The following is a 24368-nucleotide window of genomic DNA, read 5'->3' as shown; positions in this document are numbered from 1 at the left end:
ACCGCGACGCGCTCGACGACGCGCGACGGACGCGACCGCCGACGCGAGACGGACGCGGTGCAGCGCGCGGGTCGTCTCGGCGACGCGCGAAGAGCGACGCGAGGCGCGGCGAAGGACGCGCGCGGGGCGACGCGAGGGTTTCCGATCGGTCGACGCGCGAGGACGCGCGAGCGCGCGCTGAAGCGCTCGAAAGCGCGATGGTGTACGCGTGCGGTGACGATGGATTGAGCGTGCAAGACCTGGCGACGCTGGACGTCGGGTCGCTGACGCCGCTGTCGCCGGAGGTGATCTCGAGGCAAGCCACCATCAACATCGGCACCATCGGACACGTCGCGCACGGGAAATCGACGGTGGTGAAGGCGATCTCCGGCGTGCAGACGGTGCGGTTTAAGAATGAGCTGGAGAGAAACATTACGATTAAGCTAGGATACGCGAACGCGAAGATATACAAGTGCGAGGATGAGAAATGCCCGAGACCGGATTGCTATCGAGCGTACTCGTCGACGAAGGAGGACGCGCCGGCGTGCGAGGTGAAGGGATTCGAGGATAAAAAGATGCAGTTGGTGCGACACGTGTCGTTTGTGGATTGCCCTGGACACGATATTTTGATGGCGACCATGTTGAACGGGGCGGCCGTGATGGATGGGGCGTTGTTGTTGATCGCCGGGAACGAGACGTGTCCGCAGCCGCAGACGAGCGAGCACTTGGCGGCGGTGGAGATTATGCGACTGAAGCACATCATCATTTTGCAAAATAAGATTGATTTGGTGCAAGAGAACGCGGCGGCGAACCAGTACGATACGATCTGCAAATTCATTCAAGGCACGATCGCGGATGGTGCGCCCGTGATTCCGATCTCGGCGCAGTTAAAGTACAACATCGACGTCGTGTGCGAGTACATCATCAAAAAGATTCCGGTGCCGGAGAGGAATTTCATCTCCCCGCCGAACATGATCGTCATTCGATCGTTCGACGTGAACAAACCCGGCGCAGAGGTTGAAGAAATTCAAGGCGGCGTCGCCGGTGGATCGATTCTCCAAGGCGTGTTGAAGGTTGGTCAAGACATCGAGGTTCGCCCCGGCATCGTCACCAAGGACGCGGATGGGAAAATTCAGTGCAAGCCCATCATGACTCGCATCGTTTCGCTGTTTGCGGAGCAAAACCTGCTTCAGTACGCCGTCCCGGGTGGTTTAATCGGCGTCGGTACGACGTGCGACCCGACGCTCACGCGCGCCGATCGCCTCGTCGGTCAAGTGCTCGGCGAAGTCGGCAAGCTCCCCGAGGTTTTCACCGAACTCGAAGTCAACTTTTTCCTCCTCCGTCGTCTCCTCGGCGTTCGCACCCAAGGCAGCGAGCGCCAAGGGAAGGTATCGAAGCTCGCCAAGAGCGAAGTTTTGATGTTGAACATAGGTTCCATGTGCACCGGCGCGCGCGTCGTCGCCGTCAAGTCGGATCTCGCCAAGCTTCAGCTCACGTCGCCCGTGTGCACCAAGGTTGGCGAAAAAGTCGCGTTGAGTCGTCGCGTCGAGAAGCATTGGCGCTTGATCGGCTGGGGGTCCATTCAGGCCGGCACCGAGCTCAGCGAATAATAGCACATTACCATCACGCGTCTTTCGTTTTGTAATCCAAACCTCCGACGCTTTCACCGTCGCTCGTCCCGCGTTCGCGCGTCCCGCGCGCCTCCCTCGCCCGGCCGACGCCACTTCGCCTCGCGCGTCCTTCGCCCATCGCGCGCGGCTCGACGTCGCGCGCGTCGACGCCGCGTCGACGCCATGTCCGCGTGGTCCAAAATCGTGCGCGACGATCCCGCACCGGCGCCGGTCGACGCCGCCGAAGCGTCCGCGGCGGCGGCGGCTGAGGCGACGCTCGAGAGCAAACTGCGCGACGCCGCGACGCTGAAGGCGGTCGTCGACGCCAACGCCGTGTTCAAGGGCTACGCGCTGACCGACCCGAACGTGCTGTGCGTGACGATCGCGGAGGTGCTGGATGAGATTCGGGACGCCAAGGGACGAGACGCGGTGGCGGCGAGCGCGGGCGCGCTCGAAGTCGCCGAACCGAGCGAAGAAGCGATCGAAGCGGTGAAACGGTTCGCGAGTAAGACCGGAGACGTGCACGCGCTGTCGAGGGTAGACATGAAGCTCATCGCGCTGGCGTATGACTTGGAGGGAAGATGTCACGGGGTGGAACATTTGAGGACGGAGCCGGCGCCGCCGAGGACGCACGCTAAAAAGACGAATCGGTTCGAGAAGCAGCCGGGATGGGATTACGTGCCGAACGCGGACGATTGGGCGGAGTTGGACGATATGAATAAGCTCCAGGAGGAAGCCGAACGCGAGATGCGGGAAAAGATGGCCAAGGTTTCGATCGAGCAGGCGGCGGAGGAGGAATTGCGAAAGGAGCGCGAGGCGGAGACGGCGGTGGCGAGGGAACGACGCGCCGCCGAGGAGGAACGCGTGCGAGCGTTGAAGGAGAAGGCTGCGGAGGCGTTGGTGGCGCAGGAACATATAGTTAAGGACGTCGAGGGCGATACCGACGAATGGGCGCCGGTCATTTGTCGAACGACGCGCGTGCGTCGCCAAAAGCGAGAGGAGCGCGCGCGTTTAGCGGCGGAGGAAGCCGAACGTCGAGCGACGGCGAACGCGGAAGTTGAGGGAGCCACGCCCGAGGAACTCGAAGAGCAAAGCAAACGAGCGACGGACTTCTTCACCTCTCGTGGTGAAATCGAGGCGAATGTGGAGGAGGAAGAGGACGACGACGCGTCCACTCGTAGCGACGACGACGAGGAAGTCGAACTCGAATCGTGCGTCTCCTCCGTAACGGCTGATTACGCCATGCAAAACGTCATTCTGCAGATGGGCCTTAAACTCGTCGCGCCCGACGGCATGCGCATCGAGCACCTACGGCGATGGGTTCTTCGCTGCCACGCGTGCAACGAAATCACCCGCAATCTCACTCGTATGTTTTGTCCCAAGTGCGGCAATCAAACGTTGCAAAAAGTCGAGCACACCGTCACTCGCGACGGCGTCGAACAATTCGGCGTTCGTAAAAAGTTTGTTTTACGCGGCAGCAAGTACACCTTGCCCGCGCCCAAGGGTGGTCGCAACGCAAAGAAAATAATCTTACGCGAAGACCAACTCATGAGCGTGCGGCTGACTAAGAAACAAGTAGGCGAAGACGTCTTCGCCGCCGAGTACAACGAGGAATCGTACGCCGACGCCAAGCACTTCGCCAGTCAGAAGACGGCGTACGAAATCGGCGGCGGCGACGTCCGTCGCAACCCGAACGAACGTCGTCACGTCGCCACGAACAGGCGTCGAAAGTAGCTTAGCCTCGCGACGATACAATATACAAGCATCACCACCCGCGTCCCGCTCGTCGTCCCGCTCGCGTTTGAATCCATCCCAGCTGGCGCTGGGCGCCACACATCGCCCCTCGCGCGCGTCGCGCGCGATGTCGCGCGCCGCCGACGCGCCGCCGATGGACGAAAACCCATCGAGCGCGCCCCCGCGAGGCATCAAACGAATCGACGACGTCGTCGTGCATCGTATATGCTCCGGCCAAGTCGTCCTCAGCCTCGCGAGCTGCGTCAAGGAGCTCGTCGAAAACGCGCTGGACGCCGGCGCGACGAACGTGGAGATTCGACTGAAAGACCACGGCGCGGACGTCGTCGAAGTGTCCGATAACGGCTCGGGCGTGCCCAAGGCGTCGTTCGAGGCGCTGACGACCAAGTACGCGACGAGCAAGTTGAAGGCGTTCGAAGACTTGGAGACGCTGCGAACGTTTGGATTTCGCGGCGAGGCGCTGTCGAGTTTATGTGGGATATCGGGGGAGTTTAGCGTCACCACGCGGACGGCAGACGATGCGAGTGGGACGAAAATCGTGTACGACGCGAAGGGGGCGATCGTGAGCGAGAGTGTGGTGCCGAGATCAGTGGGGACGACGGCGACGGTGTGTCGGTTGTTCGAGCCGCTCGCGGTGCGGAGGAAGGAATTTTTGAGAAACGTGAAGCGCGAGTACGGGAGAGCGTTGCACGTCGTGCAGGCGTATGCGTTGATGTCGAAGTCAGTGAGGATATTGTGCACGCATCAGAGCGGAAAGTACGGACGGACGAATGTGTTGCACACGCGCGGGGGCGAGGAAGCGTCAGTGCGGGAAAACGTCGTGACTGTGTTCGGCGCGAAGATGGTCGCGGCGATGCAAGAAATCGACTTTGATTTGAGTGATGCCGATGGTGATGGGTCGTCATCGTTGACGTGTCGCATCGTTGGGTACGTCTCCAAGGCGCAAAATGGATGTGGTCGCGCGGGCACGGATAGGCAATTTTATTACGTCAACGGCAGACCGGTGGATTTACCGCGTGTGGCCAAGGTTCTTAACGAGACTTACCGTTCGTTTAACCCCAACCAAGCGCCCATGGCGGTGTTAGACGTTCAACTCCCCACGGACTCGTATGACGTGAATGTGACGCCAGACAAGCGCAAAGTGATGCTACACCAAGAGCAAGAATTGCTAACCAAGATGAAGGAAAAGCTCACGGAGGCATTCGCGCCGAGTCGATACACGTACGCCGTATCGCAGGCGCCACTAAGTAACACGAAGAAACGTCCCTCACTTTCGACATCGTTTGAAGGCGATGACGGTGACGACGTTATGGAGGATGAGCACGACGACGAAGAGTTGACGCCAACCGAGTGCATGGACGAAGAAACATTTGAAACACTCTTGCTCACGGCAAAGGAGCCTGCCGCGAACGATACTCGTGGAAGAGGAAAGAAGCGTGACGCGAGCTCTGCGCAGAAGGGTTTACAAAATTTCGGCTTCACGCGCGAAACCACGGCGGTGGCAATCGGTGGCGGTTGGACGATGGCCACGGCGGACGGCGCAGGCGGCGAGACCGAGATGCGCGATGCTCCGGCGATTGTCGCGTTCGAGGAAGACGTCGTAAAGAAACCAAAGGTTGGGGACAGTCAATCCGACGACACGCGAACGAAAGAACCCGATACCGAGGACGAACGCGCCAACGTGGGACACGAGCAAGTGACGTTTGACGACGTCGTGGTCGCCGCAGTGGTGGAAGAACCTCGAGGACCAGATTCAACGCGCGAAGACTCCAGTGGCGGCGCTTTGGCGTTTTCGATGGAGACGATGCGTGCGCGAAGGCGAAACGTGCGCAGCGAGGTCGTCACGACGGTGGACGAAGCGTCCAAATCGAAGTCGGAAATCGCGTTCGCCGCCGCGCGAATTCCCGCCGTGGATGGCGAAACGGAACCGTCTCACGCGACGCACGCGGCGGCGGCGAGCGAACTTGAGCGCGTGTTCAACAAAGCCGATTTCGCCAAAATGCGAATCGTGGGCCAGTTCAATCTTGGTTTCATCCTCGCCGTGCTCGGCGACGACTTGTTCATCGTCGACCAGCACGCGAGCGACGAGATTTACAACTTTGAGCGCTTGCAACGCACATCGACACTGACGCGGCAGCCGCTCATACACCCGGTTCCGCTCGACTTGACCGCGAGCGAGGAACAGACGGTGTTGCAAAACATGCCCGTATTCTTGCAAAATGGCTTTGGGTTTTGCGACGTCGCCGAGACCGTTCCCGGCGCGGACATGAACAACTCCTCCATCGATCCCACGGCGAGATGCGGCGCGCTGCGACTGAACGCGGTTCCATTTCTCAAGAACGTCGCGTTCGACAAGTCCGACGTCCAAGAGCTCGTGTCCATGCTCGACCAAGGCCAACATTCTCTTCCCTCCAAGAGCCAACTCTCCATCGGCCTCGCGCGAGAGGACGCCGCCGCCGCGCGGTCGCGACGGGACGCCTCACCGCGCGTGCTCCGCCCCTCCAAAACCCGCGCCGCGCTCGCCATGAAGGCCTGTCGCTCGTCCATCATGATCGGCGACGCCCTGGACGCGCGTTCGATGCGCCGAGTCTTGCGCAACCTCGGCGCGCTCGACGCGCCGTGGAACTGCCCGCACGGCCGCCCGACGATGCGCCACGTCCGCTGTCTGCGCTCGCGCCGCGCCGCGAACGACGCGCGGTGACCGCGATGACTCGCGGTCGCGCGCGCGCCGCCCGCGCGTCGCGCGCGCGCACCGCGTCGCGCGTCGCGCGTCCACGTGTAACATCACTGTTTGCCCATACGCGCCAATCTCGGTCGGTCGCCCGCGCCGCCGCCGCCGCCGCCGCCATTCGCCGCGACGCCACACGCGCGCGCCGACGCCGACGAGCGCGAGCCATGGGCGACAAAACGCCGAAGAGCCCGAAGGAAAAGAAGGAGAAGAAGGAGAAGAAGGAGAAGAAGGAGAAGAAGGAGAAGCGCGAGCGCGATGAATCGTCCGGAGGCGATCAATCGGGAAGCGAGGAAAAAGCCGAAAAAAAGAAAAAGGTGGACGACGCCGACGACGGCGAGGACAGCGACTCGGGATTCAAGGTGCACGCGAAAAAGTCCGCGGATGAATTGAAGCCGGGTAAGGTGTCGACGGGGAACTACGAGGACGTGACGCTGAACTGCCGGGATTGTAACGGGGAGTTCGTGTTCACCGTCGGCGAACAAGAGTTTTACGCGACGAAGGGCTGGACGAACCAACCGACGCGGTGCGAACCGTGTAAAAAGGCGAAAAAGGAACGATTCGGAGAGGACGTGCCGAAGTGCTACGCGTTTGAACGCGGCGAGTGCGATCGGGGCGATTCGTGCCGATTCTCGCACGGGCCGGGGAGCGCGGCGGGACGCGGCGGCGGCGGCGGTCGCGGCGGCGGCGGCGGCGGCGTGTGCTACGCCTTCCAAAACGGTAACTGCTCGTACGGTGACTCGTGTCGATTCTCGCACGATCCGAACGCGCCGCCGTCTCGTCCGGGCTCTCGCGGTCCCGCTGGCAAGTGCTACGCCTTCGCCGAAGGAAACTGCACCCGCGGCGATTCGTGCCGGTTTTCGCACGCCTAGGTCGCCGTCTCGCGTCCGAGCGCGTCCGCGTTCGCCGCGGCGTGACTACTGCTTAATTGATCGATTCTACTCTACAATCCTAGTGTCATCTTGTAGTTACTTTTACCAAACGAAAACGAAGAAACCGTCGCCGTTCGCGCGCGCGGCGTCCCGTCCCGACGCCAGTCGTCGACGCGCGCGCGTCGCGCGCGCGAACGCCTCGAGCGATGCAACGCGAACGCGGCGCGACCACACCGAGCGCGACCGCGACCGCCGACGCGCTGCGCCGCGAGCTGCGCGAGACACAGCGCGAGCTACCGAGCGCGACGACGGCGCGCGATGTCGACGCCGCGACGCGAAGGATGGACGCGCGCGCGACGTGCGCGTTGAAAGCGTTCGAGTTACGCGCGATCGACGACGTGCCGCTCTGAGCGCGAGGACGGCGGGACGCGAGGCTCGGGCGATGCGATTACACGGTCGCGAGGGGTCACCGGGCGCTAGAGTCGGCGGACATCGCGGTCATGAACTCTTCAAAGTCGATGACGCCGTCGCCGTTGGCGTCAGCGGTGGCGATGAGCTCGGTGACGTCGCCGAGATTCGCACGCTCGACGGGGGACATCGTGTCGAGCGCGCTTTGGAATTCCTCGGCGGTGATGGAACCGTCGTGGTCGGTGTCGAAGTAATCAAACGCGCGCTGGATCGCGGCTTTAGATTCACGCTTCGACCGCGCGAGAGTGGCGACGATGAACTCCTCCCAGTGAATTTCGCCGGTGCCGTCGAGATCGACTACTTTGAAGATCTCTTCGAGCTCCGCCGCGGCGTCGGAGGATTGGAGCTTTAATCCTTCTCGTAACTCATCGATGGAAACAGTTCCCGATTTATCCTTGTCCAGCTCCTTGAACATGACGCTCAGTCCAGCGATCTCTTCCGCGGGCATCGCGCGCGCCATGGCGTGCAGCCCCAGCTTCTTGAACTTGCTCATGGCGGCGAAGTTTTTGAAGCGCTTGTAGACGATGTTGTCGAGCGCCGTCTTTGGAGCGACGCTCGGATCGGCCAGCCAGGGATGCTGGAGTACGTCTTCGATCGTCATGCGCTTCGTCGGATCCACCGTGAGCATGCCTTGTATGAGCTCTTTCGCCGCATCGCTGACTGACGGCCACGGCTCGCTCACCAAATCGAGCGGCTCGGCGCCCGTCTTATATCGCTTGATGGCGTCGAACACTTGCTTCTCGCTCGATCCCCAAAACGGCGGCACGCCGGAGAGTAGAATGTATAAAATAACGCCACACGACCACACATCGGCTCCGTTGGAGTACTTGTAAGCCATGACTTCTGGAGCGACGTAATACGGGGAGCCCACGAAGTCGGTGAACACTTGGTCTCGCGTCGCAAACGTCGACAGCCCGAAATCGATGGCGCACACGGGCGAATCCTTCGCGCCGCTCTTCAACACGAAATTCTCCGGCTTCAAGTCGCGATGCATGACGTCCATTATATGACAGTACTCCACCGTGTGCGCCACATTTCGAAACTGCGCCGCGGCTTCGGCTTCGCTATAGGGCGCCGTCTCAAACTGCTCCGCCATCGCGTCGAACCACTCGTCGCCGTCCAATTTTTCCATCACCAAGTGCACGTGCGTCGCATCCTCGTGCGTCGCGACGAGTTCAACGACCTTCGCGTTCCCATTCAAGTGATGCATGATTTTTACTTCGTTCCGCACCATCTCTTTCGACCGTTCGCTCGAGAGTCCTCGCTTGCTGATGGATTTGCACGCGAGCGCGCGTCCGCTCTCCTTGTCCGTCACCGCGCGCACCTCGCCGAATTGTCCGCGTCCGAGCTCGGCGCCGAACTCGTACGCATCTTTCACGTCGACGCTCGACGCCGCGTCGCCCAGGATCGTCGTCTTCGTCTTCGCCTTCGTCTTCGCCGATTCGCTTCGCGTCGCATCGCCAAAGCCGAAGAGACCGGCGCGCGGCGCGCGGCGTCGACGCGTCGCGCGCGCGCGGCGCGGCGACGCGCTCGGAACGCGATCGATCGCGCGCGACGCGAGCCGCATCGCGCGCGTCGCGAGGTGCGGCGCGCGATCGACGATTAACGGTCGGTCGCGCGGTCGGTCGCCCATTGCGCGGTCGGTCGCCCATTTCACAGCGCACGGCGCGCCGGCGCGCTCGCTCGGTTCCGCGCGAACCGCTCGACGCGACCGCCGATCTCGAGCGGAAAACGAGTGAATATCTCTAGAACTGTACTGTTGGTTTACTAAGGTTTACTGGTGAACTCTTCGTGGCGCCGTCAGCATTCGTCCAACACGACGAGTTCGCCTTCGCTCGCGAGCGACTCCACGTCGACCTCTCGTTCAATTTTCGCGTCTGAAAATAGCAAGTCCGCCTCCGCGTGGGTGTCTAGGTCGCGCACCTTGATTACTTTCGCCGCCCACCAGCTTTTATCGCCAGCGCATTCGCGAAACACGCAGACGTACTTGCCCACTAAGCCTTTGAAGTCCATGTTTTCGTCCGCCACCGTCCCGGCGTACGGCTCTGGCGCGCCGAATTCGCATCCTGGAAACTTTACCGTCCACGACATGTCGTCCGCGGATGCCGTAACGACGCCGGCTGCTTTGCGTTTACGAGTAGCGCGAGGCGAATCCGCGGCTCCACCGGCTGCCTTTGCCGCCGACGCTTCCGCCGTGAGCGTTCGCGACGCCTCCTCCACTTGCACCTCCAACCCCGCCAACTTCAACTGATTGATTCTCGCGTACTCCCCTTTCACTTGATCTAAAGTCGGTCCATCGGGATCGCCGTACCGTGCGCTCTTCCATCCGTCGTCAGCCTTCTTCGTCGGGTTCGTTAAACGTTTGGCGAAAATCGCCCACGCGCTCGGACTCGTGAACCGCTGCCCTTGAAACGTGATCACCCCGTCCTCCCCGAGATCGCCCTTCCACACGTTATCTTGATACACGATGAACATTTTCTCCGCACCACTCTTCAACAGCCCCGACTGGATCAAATCCACCAGCGAGCACGATATCTTTCCGATGCCCGCCTTGCCGCGTTCGCCCAGTTGCACCAACGGTTCGCCCGCCGCGCGATTCTTCCTCGTCGTCTTCACCGTCGAGCTCGACGTCCCTCCCTGCGCTCGCGACGCGTGTCCCGTCGTGCTCGGATTCGCCACGCCCATGGCCTTCTGTTTCGCGTACACGCTCGCTCGATGTCTCGCGCTCCACTGCGTCTTGCTTCGCTCGAGCCACGTCGCCGGGTCGTCGTGCCAAAGCTTGCTCATCTCCTCCGCCTCTTCCTCGCGATCGAGCCTGGTTTGCATGATTTGCCAATCGCGAAGGATATCACCGGGCCCGTCGTCGCCGTCGCGCGCGCCGTCGGCGCCGTCGCGCGTCGCGAGCGCGCCGTCGGGGGAGGTTTTGAGCGGGACACCGATGCGCGTGATTCGAGCCGCGGTGGCGCTCACGGCGAGGAAACGCAGGTCGGCGACGGCGGTCATGTCGAGCGTTCGGTCACGTCGCGTTCGGACGCGTCGTCGCGCGCGCGCGGGGTCGCGAAGTGCGGGATGGTGCATTGACGAATAAAGTTCTATTGAATGCGACGACGACGCTCACGAGCGTTCGTCGGCCAACGCGGATTTTAAGCGCTCGACGAGGGCAGCCTTCAAGCCCGCGGTGCTCAACTCGCGCTCGGTGAGGAGCTTCTTCAAAACGACGACGGTGAGCTTGGCGGGATCGCCTTCGACGGGGGTCAAACCGTCGGCGCTCGGCGGCGGATTCGTCGAGCGGCGCTCCACGGAGACGGAACGTCTGGACGATCGACGAGGAGGATCGGCGTCGCGCTCGGGCGACGTCGAACGCCTCGAGGATCGACGCGGGGCGTCGGCTTTTGGTTTATCCGGAATCTCGACCTCGATTTCGACCACCTTGGGAGCGGCGGGCTTCGTCGCCGCGGCTTTGACGGCTCTGGCGGCTTTGGCGGCGGCTTGGATGGCTTCGATATCGTCGTCGTCCTCGTCGTCGTCGGCCGCGGGCGCCGGCGACGGTTCTTTCGGCGGCGGCGCTGGGACCGGCGCGGGCGCGACGACCGCGCGCGGCGGACTCTTCGGCTTCACCGGCGGCGGCGCCGGGACGGGAACCGTTCGAGGCGCGGGAATCGTCTTCGGCCTCGGCGCCGCGTCCGCGTCCTCGAATCGTCCTCGAGGTTCCACCGGCGCGCGTCCCGGCGCCTCCGTCCCGGGACCGCCGCCGAGCGACGACGGTTTCTGACCGCCGCCGCCGCCCTCGACCGCGCGTCCGCGTCCGACGCCGACCGAGCGGTGCCCGAACCCGCGTTCGCCCGGCACCGGCAGCTTCGGCCGCGCCGCCTTCTCTCCCTCTCGCCTTCGCCAATCCCCCGCGTCCGCGCGTCCGTCCGCGCGTCGCCAATCGTCTCGTCCGTCGTTTTTCTCGCCCGATCCGCCTCGATCGCGCGCGTGCGGCGGCACGTACCCTCGCGCGACTTTCGCGGGCGGCGGCGCGTCGCGCGCGTCGCCCGGAATCTGTCCCTCTTCCTCGTCGCTCGCCTCCTCGCGCGCGCGCTTGAGCGTCGTCTCGGCGCGACGCGCGATCTCGCGCTCGACGTCGATGCGCTCGAGCAGCCGTCGGCGTCGCGCGAGCAGCGCGTCGTCGCTCAGCGCGGCGACGCGACGCGCGAGGTCGCGCGAGCGCGAGCGCGACGACGACGACGACGACGACGCGCTCGAGCGCGAGCGCGAGCGCGAGCGCGAGCGCGATCGACTCATGTCGGTCGCGCCGCCGGTGCGCGGGCGCGGGCGCGCGGCGAGCACTGCGGCGCTCGGGACGGCGCGCGCGAGTTAGTTGCGGCGGCGGGACGCGGCGTTCGAACGCGACGGATGGAAATCGTGTCGCGGTGAGGGAAGGGAAGCGGCAGTCGTCGCGCGGCGAGTCGTGGTGTTAAGCATAAATGTTTCTATGGGGTTGGTGCGCGAAGTGCTCGTTGGGTGGACGCGCCGCGCGGCGGTCGCGCGCGTAGACGCGAGGACGCGCGGATTCGCGCGCCGACTCGGCTTGGATTTTGGCGAGCTTGGCGGCGTCGCGCGCGGCTTGGCGCTGAGTCCTGGCTAATGCTCGCGCTTTTTCGCCGCTCGCTTTGGCGGCGGCGCGTCGCGCTTTGGCGGCGGCGCGCGCGGCGGCGCGCGCGGACCCGGTTTGCCGGTTCGTCTCCGGCGTGGTGACGGCGGCCCACGCGGCGACCGCGACGGCGCAGGCGATGGTGAACAGTGGACTGTCGAAACCTCGCCATCGTTTGCGCTTGATCACGGTGGTCATGTAAATCTTCTCGTACTCGTCGCGCGCGAGTAAGACGCGCTCGATCTTAACCGGAGCGGGCGAGCGCAGCGAAGTCACCGCTGAGATGTCTCTGCGCAACGAGCGTTCGAGCTCTTCGAGCGAGCACGTGCGACGGCGGTGGAACAAGCCCTTCATACCATCCACAGTAGGATGTGAAGCTCCGTTGCTCAGTTGCGGCACCGCGCGACGGATAACGGTCGGAAACTTGCTCGGATGCGACACCGCGAGCGCCACACACGGAACGTCCTCGGCGATGTCCTCGACCAACTCCAGCGCCGCGATCGCGATCGCAGTTTGAGGACAGGGTAAGTACCCCATGCGCTCCTCGCGCTGTATCGTGCTATACATGAGTTCGTCGCTCACGACCGCGCTCTTGAACACGGCGTTTAACTCACTCGTCATCTTCGGTGGCAATTCAACTTCGCCGTCTTCGTCGAAATCGTCTTGCAGCTCGCTCAAAATCAGCGGATTTGATCCAGTGGCGTAGTACAGCGACCGCCACATGTTTTCAGCCACGACGACATCCAACGCGCTCGACGACGTGTGCACCATATCAGTCTTGTACAATTCACCGAGCGAGATGGCGCGGTGCGCCGCGCCGTTGGCGTTGCACGCGGCGACGACGGTGATCGGCAACCCCATCAAACGCGCCAGGTGACCGGCGTACTCCAGCGCGAACGTGGAGCTCGGTATACTGAACACCACGGGTCTCCCCCACTCTTCGCGCTTCGCGCGCACTTGTCCGTAGGCGTGAAAAAATAACGGCACAAAGCACAACACGCGCGCCACGTTGGCGCTATTCGCGCTCACCATCCCGTTCGCCAACCGAAACGCCTCATCGTTCAGCACATCGATCACGACCGCGTCCACATCGCTCATTCCATCCGGGCATTCGCTCACCTTAACCGGATGCACGTGATCCTCCACGTGACACGTCATCTCTCGTTCCTGAGGCTCGGTCACGTCGCCGTCGTCGCCCGGGTACACGATCCACGCGTCCATATTCTTCATCTCCGCCGCCACGCGCGCGAACGCCCCCCCCTCTTCCCCCGTCGTCGAGCACATCACATTTCCTCGCTTCCCACGTAGTTTCAACGCCCGATCCATCATCCGCACCGCCATCTGCATGCTCGCGTCCTCCGCGCTCAGCGTCGGTCCGCGATGCAATTCGCACGCGTGCACCCATCCTCTCGCGCCTCTTCGCCCGAGCGTCTTCACCGGCGCGATCGCGTCGTCCGCGAACGTCTTACACGCCTCGTGCGCGATCTCTCGCAGCGTTTCCTTCGTGAACTCCTCGCCATTCGCGCAAAACACCGACAGGATTTCCACGCACAGCGTCTCGTAGCTCGAATTTAAAATCTTTTTGAAATCGATCGTCGGGACGCGCTCCGGGACGTACGCGCCGCCGTCCAGCGGCGAGCCCGTGAGCAGGGCGTCGACGAACGTCGTCGGCGGCGCGCCGCCGCGCGTGCTCACGTACTTCATCGCCGCCGTGTGACGCGCGCGCCGAATGCCGAATTGCCGAATTCGACGGACGACGCGCGTCGCGCCGCACCGACGCGCGCGCCGACGCGCCGGCGCGATGGACGGTCGCGCGCACGCGCCGGCGTCGCCGCCGCGCGAGCGCGCGTCGTCGCCGCCGCGCGCGACGACGATTCGACCGCTCGACCGACCGGACGACGCGACGCTCGCGGCGTGCGCGCGCGCGCTCGAGGACGCGCTGGCGACGAGCGAGGCGCAGTGCGAGGAAGACTTTCGCCTGATCGACGCGCTGGCGACGCCGGTGGCGATGACGTGCGACAGGGATCTGTTGGAGTCGCTGGCGACGGACGAGACGAGCGCGGCGGTGGAGGCGTTGGCGCGCGCGCTGGTGAGCGACGGCGACGCGAACGAGGAAGGCGAGGGAGAGGGAGAGGACGGCGACGACGATCTGAGGAGGGCGTATGAACGAGCGAGAGGGAAGATGGCGGCGAGAGTGGCGGCGCTGACGGAGGCGCACGCGGCGAATAGGGCGGATAGGATAAAATTGTTGACGAATCTCGTCACGGCGAGTCGGATGGAGTCGTGGCAAAATCAGTCGTCGCTGCCGAATCGCGAGTGATTTGATCTATAGCGTCTAGCTCGTGTAACAACAAAACTACTAATTAGGTGTACAGAATGACTAATGCGCTAGCGTTTTTTGGTTTGCGGTCGCGGCGGCGCCGGGTCGCGCGAACGCGGCGGTAAGTTATTGAAGGGGGCGAAGCGGTTTCCGCCGGGGGCGTACGAGGCGGGCGGACCGCGTCCGGGAGGTCCGGGATGCGGCGCGCCGGGCTGAAACCCACCGAGTGGTACGCCTCGACCGGCGCCGTACGCTTGCGGATACCCTTGCGGTAGCGCAGGACCCCCCGGCGGCGGCGGCGGCGGCGTACGAGTCGGGAGTCTCTGCTGATAATTCATCCCGAGCGGCACGCCTCGACCGAGACTTTGGTGCATCAACGCGTGTGCGTCTTGATTTGATCCTTGAAAACCACCTCGGCCGCCGGCCAAGGGATGGCCCGCCATCCCGCGTCCGTAATCGATTCGAGGCGCGTTGTTGTTGTTGTTGCGCCCGTAGTTGTCCGTCTGATGAAACAACTGCGGCGGCGGCGGCAAGTCAGCCTCCGTCACCATAGGCGTCGGTAACACCGCACCGGGCATCAGCACCGGCGGCACAAATCTATCGGTCGGCAAACGCATCGACGCCACGACTACTTTGTTGTTCGAGATGTCTTGGCGACTCGACATCGGCGACGGTATCATCGTGGGCTGCGCGTCGCGTTTCACCGACACGAGCGTGGCGTTCATGCCTTTACTAAGCTTCGGATCCATCTTGAGCGTTTTTTCCACGTCTTCGTCTTCCCGCTCTTCGAGCTCGAGAAACTGTTTTGCGAGCGGATGCGCGGCATTGACGTATATTTCCTCCTCGTTGATGGAGTTTCGGCGCTTTTCCTCGGCGGTGAGCGTGTATTCGAGCATCTCCGTTTGTTCTAGCAGACGGTTGGCGTCGATCCAAGGGAGCAGTGCCACGGCCTGCCACGTAAAACGCTTCCCGTTCATATCGAGCGCGAAGTCTTCGGGATAAAAGTCGATGATAGGAGAGTCTTTGTCCGACATCAACGGCGCGAACGCTGCGGGCAACGCGTGCGAAGACGCCGCCGGCAACACGCCCATGAGCTGCGAAAACGGCTTGAACGGTTTGCCGAGATCAAAATCGGTAGAGATCGTACTCAAGTCATATAAATCACTCGCGAACGGGGCGTAATGGTATGGGTAGAACCAACTCCAAGAGCAACACCCTTCGAAGTAATATCGACACACCCAAATTAAGCCGCGCACGTACTCAATGACCATGCCCCGAATGATCTCATCTCGCGTTTGTGGCGTTGCCTGCATCTTTGCTTCGTAATAGCGATCTTTCCAGCCACTTTCTCCGAGCCGAATGTTGTCCGTTTCTTCCTCGCGCTCACCCATGGCCTTGACGATGCCTTCAAGTTGCTTCAAGAAGGATTTACTGTCCATCACCTCGCCCGCTTTGAACTCTCGCACCTCGCTCGGACGTGGGCATCCGCACCTGAAGCACGAACCTTTAGATGCGTACATGCTTCCGCACCCTGTGGGACACATCCAATCGCCGGGCTGCGCGTCGGGTGCCGTCGATTGTACAAAAGGGTGCGACGGCACTTCATCGCTTTCGACGGTGTCGATGGTTTCAACCGTCGTGGCTGATTCAGATTCAGCCTTCTCCGCGAGCTGATTCCAAAACTCCTTTGCTTTTTCGTCCTTTTCAGCCTTATCCGCGTCCGATACTTTAGCCTTCTTGGCGTCGGTATCGGCTTCCGGCGCGACGTCAGCCGTCGCTTCGGCGGCGCGCTTACCTCGCGTCTTTAATCGTTCGCGCAGCGCATCCGCGGCGCTCTTGTTCTCCGCCGCCGTCTTCGGCGCGCTCGGAGGTGGCGTCGGTTTTCCGCGACCGAGCGCGACGAGCTGTTCTGTCGGCGCTGCGGGCGCGCGATCACTCGCGTTTCTCGATCCACCGAGCACGCGGTGTTGCGGCACGTTGGTACCGCTCCCTTTGCGCTGGCGCTCGTAGTAATCCTTCGCCTTTTGTTTATCGCGTTGTCTTGAACTCCGCATTCGCGCCTCCTTCTTGGCACGCTTCTGAAAGATGGCGTCCTCGTGCTCACTCACGAGCCGCACAAACTTTTCGACGATGGAGAGATTGGGACGGCCGTCCGCGCACAGGTATCCACCGAGCGTCGGAAGACAGTTTCGGTAGAGCGTCATCAACAAGTCGATGGCGCCCTCACGGATTTCCAACGTCGGCGAATGCGGTAAGAAATCGTTTCCGACGAAGAAACACATGAAGATAAAGTCGTCAAACATCCGCTCTGGGTCGAGCTTGAACGGCGTCGGTGCGACAGGGCGCATGTCCAACGCCAAGTATTCGCGCAAGACGCTCACGCTGAGCAACTGGTACGGCTTACGCGCGATGGCCACCTTTTTCTTCGTCTCCTCCGTCCCGAGCCCCAGCGTCTGCGGCGCCTCGTTATCCTTCTTCTGAAACACAATCTCGCGCAAGATCCAAAAGTGGGGCTCGTGCGTCGCGAGCGCCAACATGATCAAATCCGCGTCCAAACCGTAGACGACGTGCCGCGTGTTCGGATTCGCCCCCGGCAGCCCCCTTTGTTGCCGTATGTAGTGCATCGCCTTGTGCTCTCCCTCCCCCGGTACGCTCGCATCGCTAAAGATAACCTCAATTCCCCGCCATCCCGGATCGTTGTTCAACTTATCGTGCACGTAGTACTTTAACGCCTCGCTCAGCCGTCCCATGAACGGCGTCCCCGGCGTGATTACGTTCGAATCAAACACCCCCGACTCTTGTTTCGGCTGCACCTTCACCCCCTCCCTGATCAACTTCTCCCTCAACTTTTCTTCCTCCTCCGCTTTCTCTCTCGCCTCCTGCGCGCTTCGAAACCGTCGACTTCGCTGTTGATTCATCTTCGCTCGCGGCGCCACCCCGTCGATCGCCATGTACAGCACCTTCCTCGGTCGTATCATCAAGAACAACCGATCGATGTAATCGAATATGCACTCAAACACCTCCTCCTCCGTCGTCGGCGCCGGTCGGTCCTCCGGGTGAAAGCACGGGTGTATGATGCCATTCATGTCCAGGTACAGGTTGTCGAACTCGATGCCGTTCGGGTTCGCCTCGGCGCTGTTCAGCTCCACCCGGCGTCCGAGCGCGTCGACGGGCTCGTCCTCGACGACGTCGGCGACGATCTTCGGGTACTTCTGCGCGATCCAGCGGTAGAAGCTCGGGACGCCCATGGCGCGCGCGCGACGCGCGGCGCGAAGTGCGGCGGCGCGCGCGCGGCGGTGCGCCGTCGATGGCGTTTCGACCGCATTAAGTACGATCGAATATACATGTTTTAGTGTCTAAAACCTGCATGTATGTATGCGTTTGTCGATCGACCGCCGCGGTCGTCGGCGCGTCGCCGCGCGTCGCGCGCGCGGGCGCGACTCGACGACGCCGATGTCGACGCCGGCGCCGAGCGACGGCGCGACCGCCGTCGCGCCGCGGGCGGCGCCCGCGAGCGCGAGCGAGGTCGTCGTGCACCCGCTCGTGCTGCTCAGCGTCGTCGATCACTTTCGACGATGCGACGAGGTGCGACGACGACGACGACGCGCGACGACGACGACGACGACGACGACGACGACGCGGGACGCGGGATCGCGCGCGCGCGACGCGGGACGACGCGGGACGACGCGGGACGCGCGAGACGCGCGCGATCGCGGATCGCTTCCTTCGCGCGAGTTTTGACTGACTCCGACGGTTCGACGCGCAGGGCGACGAGGAGAACAAGCGCGTCGTCGGCGTGCTGCTCGGGGAACAGCGCAAGGGACGGTTGGACGTCACGAGCTCGTTCGCGGTGCCGTTCGAGGAGGACGACGGGGATAACGGGATTTGGTTTCTCGATCACAGTTACTTGGAAAACATGTATCGAATGTCGAAGAAGATTAGCGCGAAGGAGAAGATTGTGGGGTGGTACAGCACCGGACCGAAACTGCGGGAGAGTGATATCGACATACACGAGTTGTTTTACGCGTACACGCCCGAGCCGGTGCTCGTGATCGTGGACGTGCGGGCGGAGAACGCGAACATTCCGACGAGCGCGTTCGCGGCGCAAATCGAAGTCAAGGAGGATGGAACGGAAAAGCAACAGAAGACGTTCGTGCACGTGCCGAACTCGATTGAGGCGTTCGAGGCGGAAGAGATCGGGGTCGAGCACTTGCTGCGCGATGTGAAGGATAACACGGTGTCGACGCTGAGCACCAAGGTGAGCGAAAAAGTGCAGTCTTTGCGCGGTTTGAAGGCGCGATTAGAAGAAATCAAGAGTTACATGGATAAGGTTGTCGACGGCTCGTTGCCGATGAATCACGAGATCATGGGTCATCTGCAAGACGCGTTTAACCTGTTGCCGAACCTGAACTTGGAGGATTACGTCAAGGGATTCAACGTCTCCACGAACGACGCCATGCTCGTCGTGTACCTCAGCTCGTTGATTCGTTCAGTCATCGCTCTGCACGACTTGATCAACAACAAGGCGACGAACAAGGAACGCGAGCGCGCCCTGGATGCCCCGGGAGCGAGTGACGCGGAGAAGGATACGGACAAGGAGAACGAAAAACCGAAGGATTCGGGAAAGGCCGACGCCGCAAAGTGAGCGCCGAGAATCGTAGATGATTGATTTCGTGTACTAGTCGCGCCGACACCGCATATTTTATCTTAGTAGTCGTTGTGAGTGAGCGTCAATTCAAAGAAACGCGCCGTCACCGCTCGCGTTCGCCGTCGCGAAACTCGGCAACCAACCTCGCGTTAGTTCTCGCGCCACAACCAACCTCGCTCGTCCGCGACCGCGCCGTCGCGCGTCCTTCTCGCGCGAGCCCGCGCGCGTTTTAGGGCGCGCAGACGCGCAATCGCGCTCGTCGTCGCTCACGGCGCGGCGTTCGCGCGCGATGGGCGCGCGCGCAGCCGCCACCGGCGCGCCGCCGGCGCGTTCAAAACCGCCGCGCGACGACGCGCGAGGCGCCGAGACGACGAGCAAGGGCAAGAAACCGAAAGCCAAGGCACCGCGTGGCGCGTCGGACGCGGACGCGAAGGCGGAGGAGGGCATCGCCGCGGATGGGCACGTGGACTTTGGATTCGAGCGCGTGGAGGCGCTGACGGGACGTCGGAAAGCCGCTGAGGCGAAGAAGAAGAAGTCTTCCGGGGGATTTGAATCGATGGACATACTACCAGATGTGTTTCGAGCCGTCAAGCGCAAGGGTTATCGCGTGCCGACGCCGATTCAGCGAAAGGCAATACCGCCGGCGTTGGAGGGACGGGACGTCGTCGCCATGGCGCGCACGGGGAGCGGGAAAACGGCGGCGTTTTTGATACCAGTGTTGAGTAAACTCAGGACGCATAGCTTGAAAGCTGGCGCGCGGTGCGTGATATTGGCACCCACGCGCGAGCTGGCGTTGCAGACGTTCAAGTTTGCGAAAGAGTTGGCCAAGTTTACGGATTTGCGCGTCGCGGCGCTCGTCGGGGGAGATTCCATGGAGGCCCAATTCGCAGATTTGAGCAACAACCCAGATGTCATCGTCGCAACGCCCGGTCGTCTGTTGCATCATATCGATGAAGTTAAGGCGTTCACTCTTCGAACGGTGTGTCACGTCGTCCTCGATGAAGCAGACCGACTTTTAGAGATGGGTTTCGCAGACCAGTTGAAACAAATCATGAACTCTGTGGCGGATGTCAGGCAGACACTTTTGTTCTCGGCGACGCTACCGAGCGCGTTAGCAGAGTTTGTGCGCGTGGGACTGCGCGAGCCCGAAGTCGTGCGCCTCGACGCTGAGATGAAAATTTCATCTGATTTGCGCATGTCCTTTGTGTTGATGCGAAGCGACGAAAAGGTCGCTGCTTTGTTGTACATGCTTCGCGAAGTCATCCCGAAACGGCAACAGACTGTGGTTTTTGCGTCGACAAGACACCACGTTGAGTGGTTGCAGAACGTACTCGAATTCGAAGGCGTTAAAGTTTCGAGCATTTATGGGTCGATGGACATGATGGCGCGTAAAATGGCGCTGGGCAGGTTTCGCGCGAAGAAGGCTGATGTTCTCGTGGTCACTGACGTCGCTGCGCGCGGTATAGACATTCCTTTGCTCGACAACGTCATTAATTACGACTTCCCCGCAAAGGGCAAGTTATTCGTCCACAGAGTTGGTCGCGTCGCGCGCGCCGGTCGAACCGGTAACGCGCACAGCTTCCTCGTCAAGGAAGAGCTCGGTTTTTTAGTTGACTTGCACTTGTTTCTCGGTCGCAAAATAGCGGCTGCGTCGAAAGCACCGCCGAGTTCGACTGAGGAGGCGCTTGAAATCGCGCGCAAAGCGGAAGAATCTGCTACGTCAATAATAGGTACCTGCCCCATCGGCGCGCTTGACATGCTCACCGATCGCCTGCGGGAGGTGATGAAGGCGAAGGATGAATTTGAAGGTTTGGAACGCACGGCGAATAACGCTTATAGACTGTACCAAAAGACGCGTGGGACTGCATCAAGCGAATCGATGAGTCGCGCGCAGCCTCTCGTGCTTGCGGGACCGCATCCACTGTTGTGCGCAAGCGGTGGCGTAGACGAGCACACGCAAAAGCTCGCCGAAATCACGGCGAGCATAAAAGCATATCGCCCTCAAGCCACTGTTCTTGAAGCCGAAGTCGCGAGCGCGTCGAAGACATCAACGATCAAAATCACCGAGACGAGCAGCGCGATGCGTCAGAAGCGCTTGAAGGATGAAAAGTTTATTCGCGCGAAACGCGAAGGCAAGGATGGTTCGGCTCGCGCGTTGCGCCCGCTAGGGGAAGATGATCCCATTCTTGACGTAGACGCGCAAGAGGAATCCGACGATGATGGCGGCGCGGATTACGAGACCCTCGCCACAGCAGGTGACGATGCTTTCAACACCGGGAAATTCCGCGACCAAGAGTTTTTCCTGGACTCTGCGCCGCGCGCCGTAAATCACACCGAACTTGGGCTCACTACGCGCGAAGGCGGCGATCGAGGCTTAGAAGGCGCGCTGAACGACGCCACACTAGATTTAGTCGAAGAAGACGGCGAGGGAATATCTCGTCAAAAGAAGCTTTTCCACTGGGACGCCCGAAAGAAGCGTTACATCCACATCAACAGAGACGAAATCGATCTCAAGCGCGGCGGAAAGCGTCTGAAAAACGAAGCCGGACAGCGCGTCAACGCGGCGGAAGCTGGCGCGACGTACAAGAAGTGGGCAGCGCGGACACACAAATCCATAACCGCGACTGGTTCAATGGAAGACGAAGCGACGGTGAACAAGCGCTCTTTTGTGGATTCTACGCGCTTCAAGAAGGGTTGGCACACGAAGGGATCCGAGGCAAAGGAATCGAAGAGCGTCTTTGGCGTCGACGCCGCGGCGCCCGCGTACAACGAACTCAAATCTGCGGAACAAATCAGAAAAGAACGGAAAGAAACTAAAAAGAAAGGCGGTCGCGGCGGCGCCGGTCGCGGCGGTGGTGATCGCGGTGGCGGACGCGGAGGAGGACGCGGCGGAGGTCGCGGAGGAGGACGCGGCGGTGGTCGCGGAGGAGGACGTAGCGGAGGACGTAGCGGAGGACGCAGCGGCGGCGGAGGGCGTGGAAGAGGACGAGGAAGGCGCTAGTTTACTTTTAATACACTTCACCGCTACTTGTGTGACAATCGACTCGACTCCCGCCGTCTACTTGGGCGGTGGGCGCTTTCTATACCGAATCACTCGAGCCGGATTTCCGGCGACGACGGCGTAGGGTTCCACGTCTCGAGTCACCACGGAACCCATGCCCACGACCGAATGATCTCCAATGTGCACTCCATCAGTCACGCACACGCTCGCACCTATCCAAACATCTTTTCCTATCGTTATCCCCTGACTCGTCACGCCCTGCTCGCGAATATTCGTCTCAGGGTCGTCGAAGACGTGATTAAACGCGAACGCCGAAAACCTCGGCCCGATCCGCGTGTCGTCCCCGATCGTCACCCCGACGGCTCCTCCCTCGATATGCGCGTTCGCGTTCAACGACGCGCGCGCCCCGATCGCGCACGGTCCGTGAATGAAGCAGCGCGCCGCCACCCGCGCGCCGTCCCCGAGCGCCACGTCCCGCCCGGGTTCGGCGAATATTTCCGTGCCTTCCCCGACGAAGCAATCGTCGCCGAACCGCACCGTCTCCACGGCGCTGATATCGCGCTGCACGTTCCGCTGCCACGTCTGGATGTCTGACGTGAGATGCTTCGCGCGGTTGTTGTCGAGAAGTCGAGGCATGAAGCTGACGCGCTTGCGCTTTTGTGCGGTGAAATCGGGCGTTTTCTCGAGCGACGCGCGCGCGAACGACGCGCGCGATGCGTGCGTCGCGCGCGGGGCGCGCGGCGCGGCCGCGCGCGCGGCGAACATCGCGCGAGGCGGTGTGAGGGCCGTAACTAACTCGATGCAGCGTCTTCGTTTCGTTAAAAAAGCGTTTTTGTGGTGCTCGATTTGTCTAATCATGATCTAAAGTCGCCGCCGTCGAAACCGGAGAAACCGGCGAGCTTGAAAACCGGGTAGTATGACTTCTTTTCTATTTTCGAGCACCAGTTCCACGCCGACGTGAGACGGCCGTCGATGCACGAGCCGGCGTCGAAGAAGTTATCGCTGCCACTGCCGTCGAAACCGTGCCTGAAGAAATCGGCGAGAATGGTTTTTTGACACGCCTCGACGCTACCGAATTGAGTATCGATGTATGCCTTGAGACCCGGGTCTTTGGCTAGGTTCGGAAGCTCTTGGATGACGAGGACGATCGGGTTGAGAATCCGCGAGACTTGACTGTACTTGTCGATGAAGACCAAGGCGTTAGGCACGTTGTGGTCCCCGAGGTGCACGACCGAGCTCCCGACCCATCCGCCACACTTTTGCTGGCACGTCGCCAAGACGCCATACATCGCCTTGCCGACTCGCGGGCAGTGTTGAACTCGGTTCAAGCCTTGGCCGGTATTGGAGAGCGAATAACGATTACCTTCGCATAGTAAATCGCTCTCTGCGAGGTACCAAAGTCTAAACATGTCGTTTAAAACTTCGCGCCAAAGCGTCATCGACTGCGCGCAATACGTGTATTGACGCTGGTGATTGTGACTTAAACGCGCGCCGCCCATGCCCATCGTGATGCCCAAACCGTATCCTTTTTCCGGAGTTGACGGATCAAAGTGCGTCGTCAACATCTCAAGCATTCGATCAACGGGATCGCGATTGAATCGCAAATACGCGTTGTTATCACTGACGGAGTACAAACACTGTAGGACGTCTTCCTTGCTCAGCGAGACCGAGGAGTACTTGCTCGCGATGACTTCTCTCGCGCGTTCTTTCTTCTTGATCATCTTTTGCACCTCGTGACGCGGCAAACCTTCGTGCATGATCTCCGACGTTGCCGTTTCCATGAGGCTATCGGCAAGCAAACTTTCACCCCCGCGCTCCTTCAAAAACGTGTAAACCGTCTTCAAAGGTTTGACGAGCTTGAAATCGAGCAACTCTTGAACGTCTGGACTCTGAGAATCTTGTAACAAGAATACGAGCTTCCCGTATTCGGTTCGCATCTTCTCTGGATTCATAACCTTGTGTCGCCGTCCGATCTCGAACACGTACTGAAAGAACTCTTCGTTATCCTTGAATTCCTTGTCTATGATGAGCTTTTGTCCCGCACGATAGTCCGTGGCGACAACTAGGCCGCACATGATCGCGCAAATCTCCTTCAGCTGTCTCGTGATGCGCTGCGTTTTCGATTTATAAGAAAACACATCAACCACGTCTGTGTACTCGCTCACGTGCAACGCTGCTTCTAACAATCGCAACGCCTTCCTCTCCTCGGGCGTCAATCGCATCGGGATGTACTTGGCGCGTTCCGTGAAATCCGACGTCTTCGGCGCTCCCGTCGCCGTCGCCGTCGCCGTCGTCTCGCCCGCGTCCTCCACCGTCGCGTCATCCATGTCCTCGTCCCGCGTCACCGTTACCAC

At 61.4% G+C, this 24368-nt stretch overlaps 13 protein-coding genes across 13 annotated transcripts; 7 read left to right on the top strand and 6 right to left on the bottom strand.

The window, feature by feature from the left end:
* The first annotated feature begins 1 nt into the window (after position 1).
* Positions 2-1615, top strand: OSTLU_32338 (predicted protein). Its single transcript, XM_001418515.1, has one exon. The coding sequence runs from the start codon at positions 198-200 to the stop codon at positions 1587-1589; it is 1392 nt and encodes a 463-aa protein (XP_001418552.1). The 5' UTR covers positions 2-197; the 3' UTR covers positions 1590-1615.
* Positions 1616-1772: 157 nt separating this feature from the next.
* Positions 1773-3323, top strand: OSTLU_41444 (predicted protein; the record flags this gene model as incomplete). Its single annotated transcript, XM_001418514.1, has 2 exons — positions 1773-2172; positions 2788-3323. The coding sequence occupies 2 exons, from the start codon at positions 1773-1775 to the stop codon at positions 3321-3323; spliced, it is 936 nt and encodes a 311-aa protein (XP_001418551.1).
* Positions 3324-3513: 190 nt separating this feature from the next.
* OSTLU_432 (predicted protein) lies at positions 3514-6000 on the top strand (the record flags this gene model as incomplete). Its single annotated transcript, XM_001418513.1, has 1 exon — positions 3514-6000. A coding segment is annotated over one exon (2487 nt), but the record flags the coding sequence as incomplete, so codon positions are not given.
* Positions 6001-6236: 236 nt separating this feature from the next.
* OSTLU_32335 (predicted protein) lies at positions 6237-6941 on the top strand (the record flags this gene model as incomplete). The annotated part of the gene is made up of 1 exon (XM_001418512.1): positions 6237-6941. One exon carries the CDS (start codon positions 6237-6239, stop codon positions 6939-6941), a length of 705 nt encoding a protein of 234 aa, XP_001418549.1.
* A 241-nt stretch (positions 6942-7182) lies between these two features.
* OSTLU_49728 (predicted protein) lies at positions 7183-8976 on the bottom strand (the record flags this gene model as incomplete). Its single annotated transcript, XM_001418270.1, has 1 exon — positions 7183-8976. One exon carries the CDS (start codon positions 8974-8976, stop codon positions 7408-7410), a length of 1569 nt encoding a protein of 522 aa, XP_001418307.1. The 3' UTR covers positions 7183-7407.
* Positions 8977-9209: 233 nt separating this feature from the next.
* OSTLU_32332 (predicted protein) lies at positions 9210-10235 on the bottom strand (the record flags this gene model as incomplete). The annotated part of the gene is made up of 1 exon (XM_001418269.1): positions 9210-10235. One exon carries the CDS (start codon positions 10233-10235, stop codon positions 9210-9212), a length of 1026 nt encoding a protein of 341 aa, XP_001418306.1.
* Positions 10236-11868: 1633 nt separating this feature from the next.
* On the bottom strand, positions 11869-13749 carry OSTLU_32331 (predicted protein; the record flags this gene model as incomplete). The annotated part of the gene is made up of 1 exon (XM_001418268.1): positions 11869-13749. The coding sequence occupies one exon, from the start codon at positions 13747-13749 to the stop codon at positions 11869-11871; it is 1881 nt and encodes a 626-aa protein (XP_001418305.1).
* A 304-nt stretch (positions 13750-14053) lies between these two features.
* Positions 14054-14365, top strand: OSTLU_32330 (predicted protein; the record flags this gene model as incomplete). Its single annotated transcript, XM_001418511.1, has 1 exon — positions 14054-14365. The coding sequence occupies one exon, from the start codon at positions 14054-14056 to the stop codon at positions 14363-14365; it is 312 nt and encodes a 103-aa protein (XP_001418548.1).
* Positions 14366-14835: 470 nt separating this feature from the next.
* Positions 14836-17613, bottom strand: OSTLU_526 (predicted protein; the record flags this gene model as incomplete). The annotated part of the gene is made up of 2 exons (XM_001418267.1): positions 14836-15759; positions 16132-17613. Coding segments are annotated over 2 exons (2406 nt in total), but the record flags the coding sequence as incomplete, so codon positions are not given.
* A 205-nt stretch (positions 17614-17818) lies between these two features.
* OSTLU_41064 (predicted protein) lies at positions 17819-19010 on the top strand (the record flags this gene model as incomplete). The annotated part of the gene is made up of 2 exons (XM_001418510.1): positions 17819-17950; positions 18144-19010. 2 exons carry the CDS (start codon positions 17819-17821, stop codon positions 19008-19010), a joined length of 999 nt encoding a protein of 332 aa, XP_001418547.1.
* Positions 19011-19302: 292 nt separating this feature from the next.
* OSTLU_40877 (predicted protein) lies at positions 19303-20940 on the top strand (the record flags this gene model as incomplete). The annotated part of the gene is made up of 1 exon (XM_001418509.1): positions 19303-20940. A coding segment is annotated over one exon (1638 nt), but the record flags the coding sequence as incomplete, so codon positions are not given.
* Positions 20941-22071: 1131 nt separating this feature from the next.
* On the bottom strand, positions 22072-22779 carry OSTLU_87610 (predicted protein; the record flags this gene model as incomplete). Its single annotated transcript, XM_001418266.1, has 1 exon — positions 22072-22779. The coding sequence occupies one exon, from the start codon at positions 22777-22779 to the stop codon at positions 22072-22074; it is 708 nt and encodes a 235-aa protein (XP_001418303.1).
* Positions 22780-22868: 89 nt separating this feature from the next.
* On the bottom strand, positions 22869-24341 carry OSTLU_41452 (predicted protein; the record flags this gene model as incomplete). Its single annotated transcript, XM_001418265.1, has 1 exon — positions 22869-24341. The coding sequence occupies one exon, from the start codon at positions 24339-24341 to the stop codon at positions 22869-22871; it is 1473 nt and encodes a 490-aa protein (XP_001418302.1).
* Positions 24342-24368: the final 27 nt, after the last annotated feature.

Source organism: Ostreococcus lucimarinus, chromosome 6 (genome assembly GCF_000092065.1).
Source record: "Ostreococcus lucimarinus CCE9901 chromosome 6, complete sequence".
Taxonomy (NCBI): Eukaryota; Viridiplantae; Chlorophyta; class Mamiellophyceae; order Mamiellales; family Bathycoccaceae; genus Ostreococcus; species Ostreococcus sp. 'lucimarinus'.
Note: the sequence above shows the minus strand (reverse complement) of the source record. Positions and strands in the feature narration are given on the sequence as shown.

Bases quoted from the DNA above. Each gene is read 5' to 3' on its own strand.
- OSTLU_32338 (XM_001418515.1), top strand. From the start codon at position 198: ATGGTGTACGCGTGCGGTGACGATGGATTGAGCGTGCAAGACCTGGCG.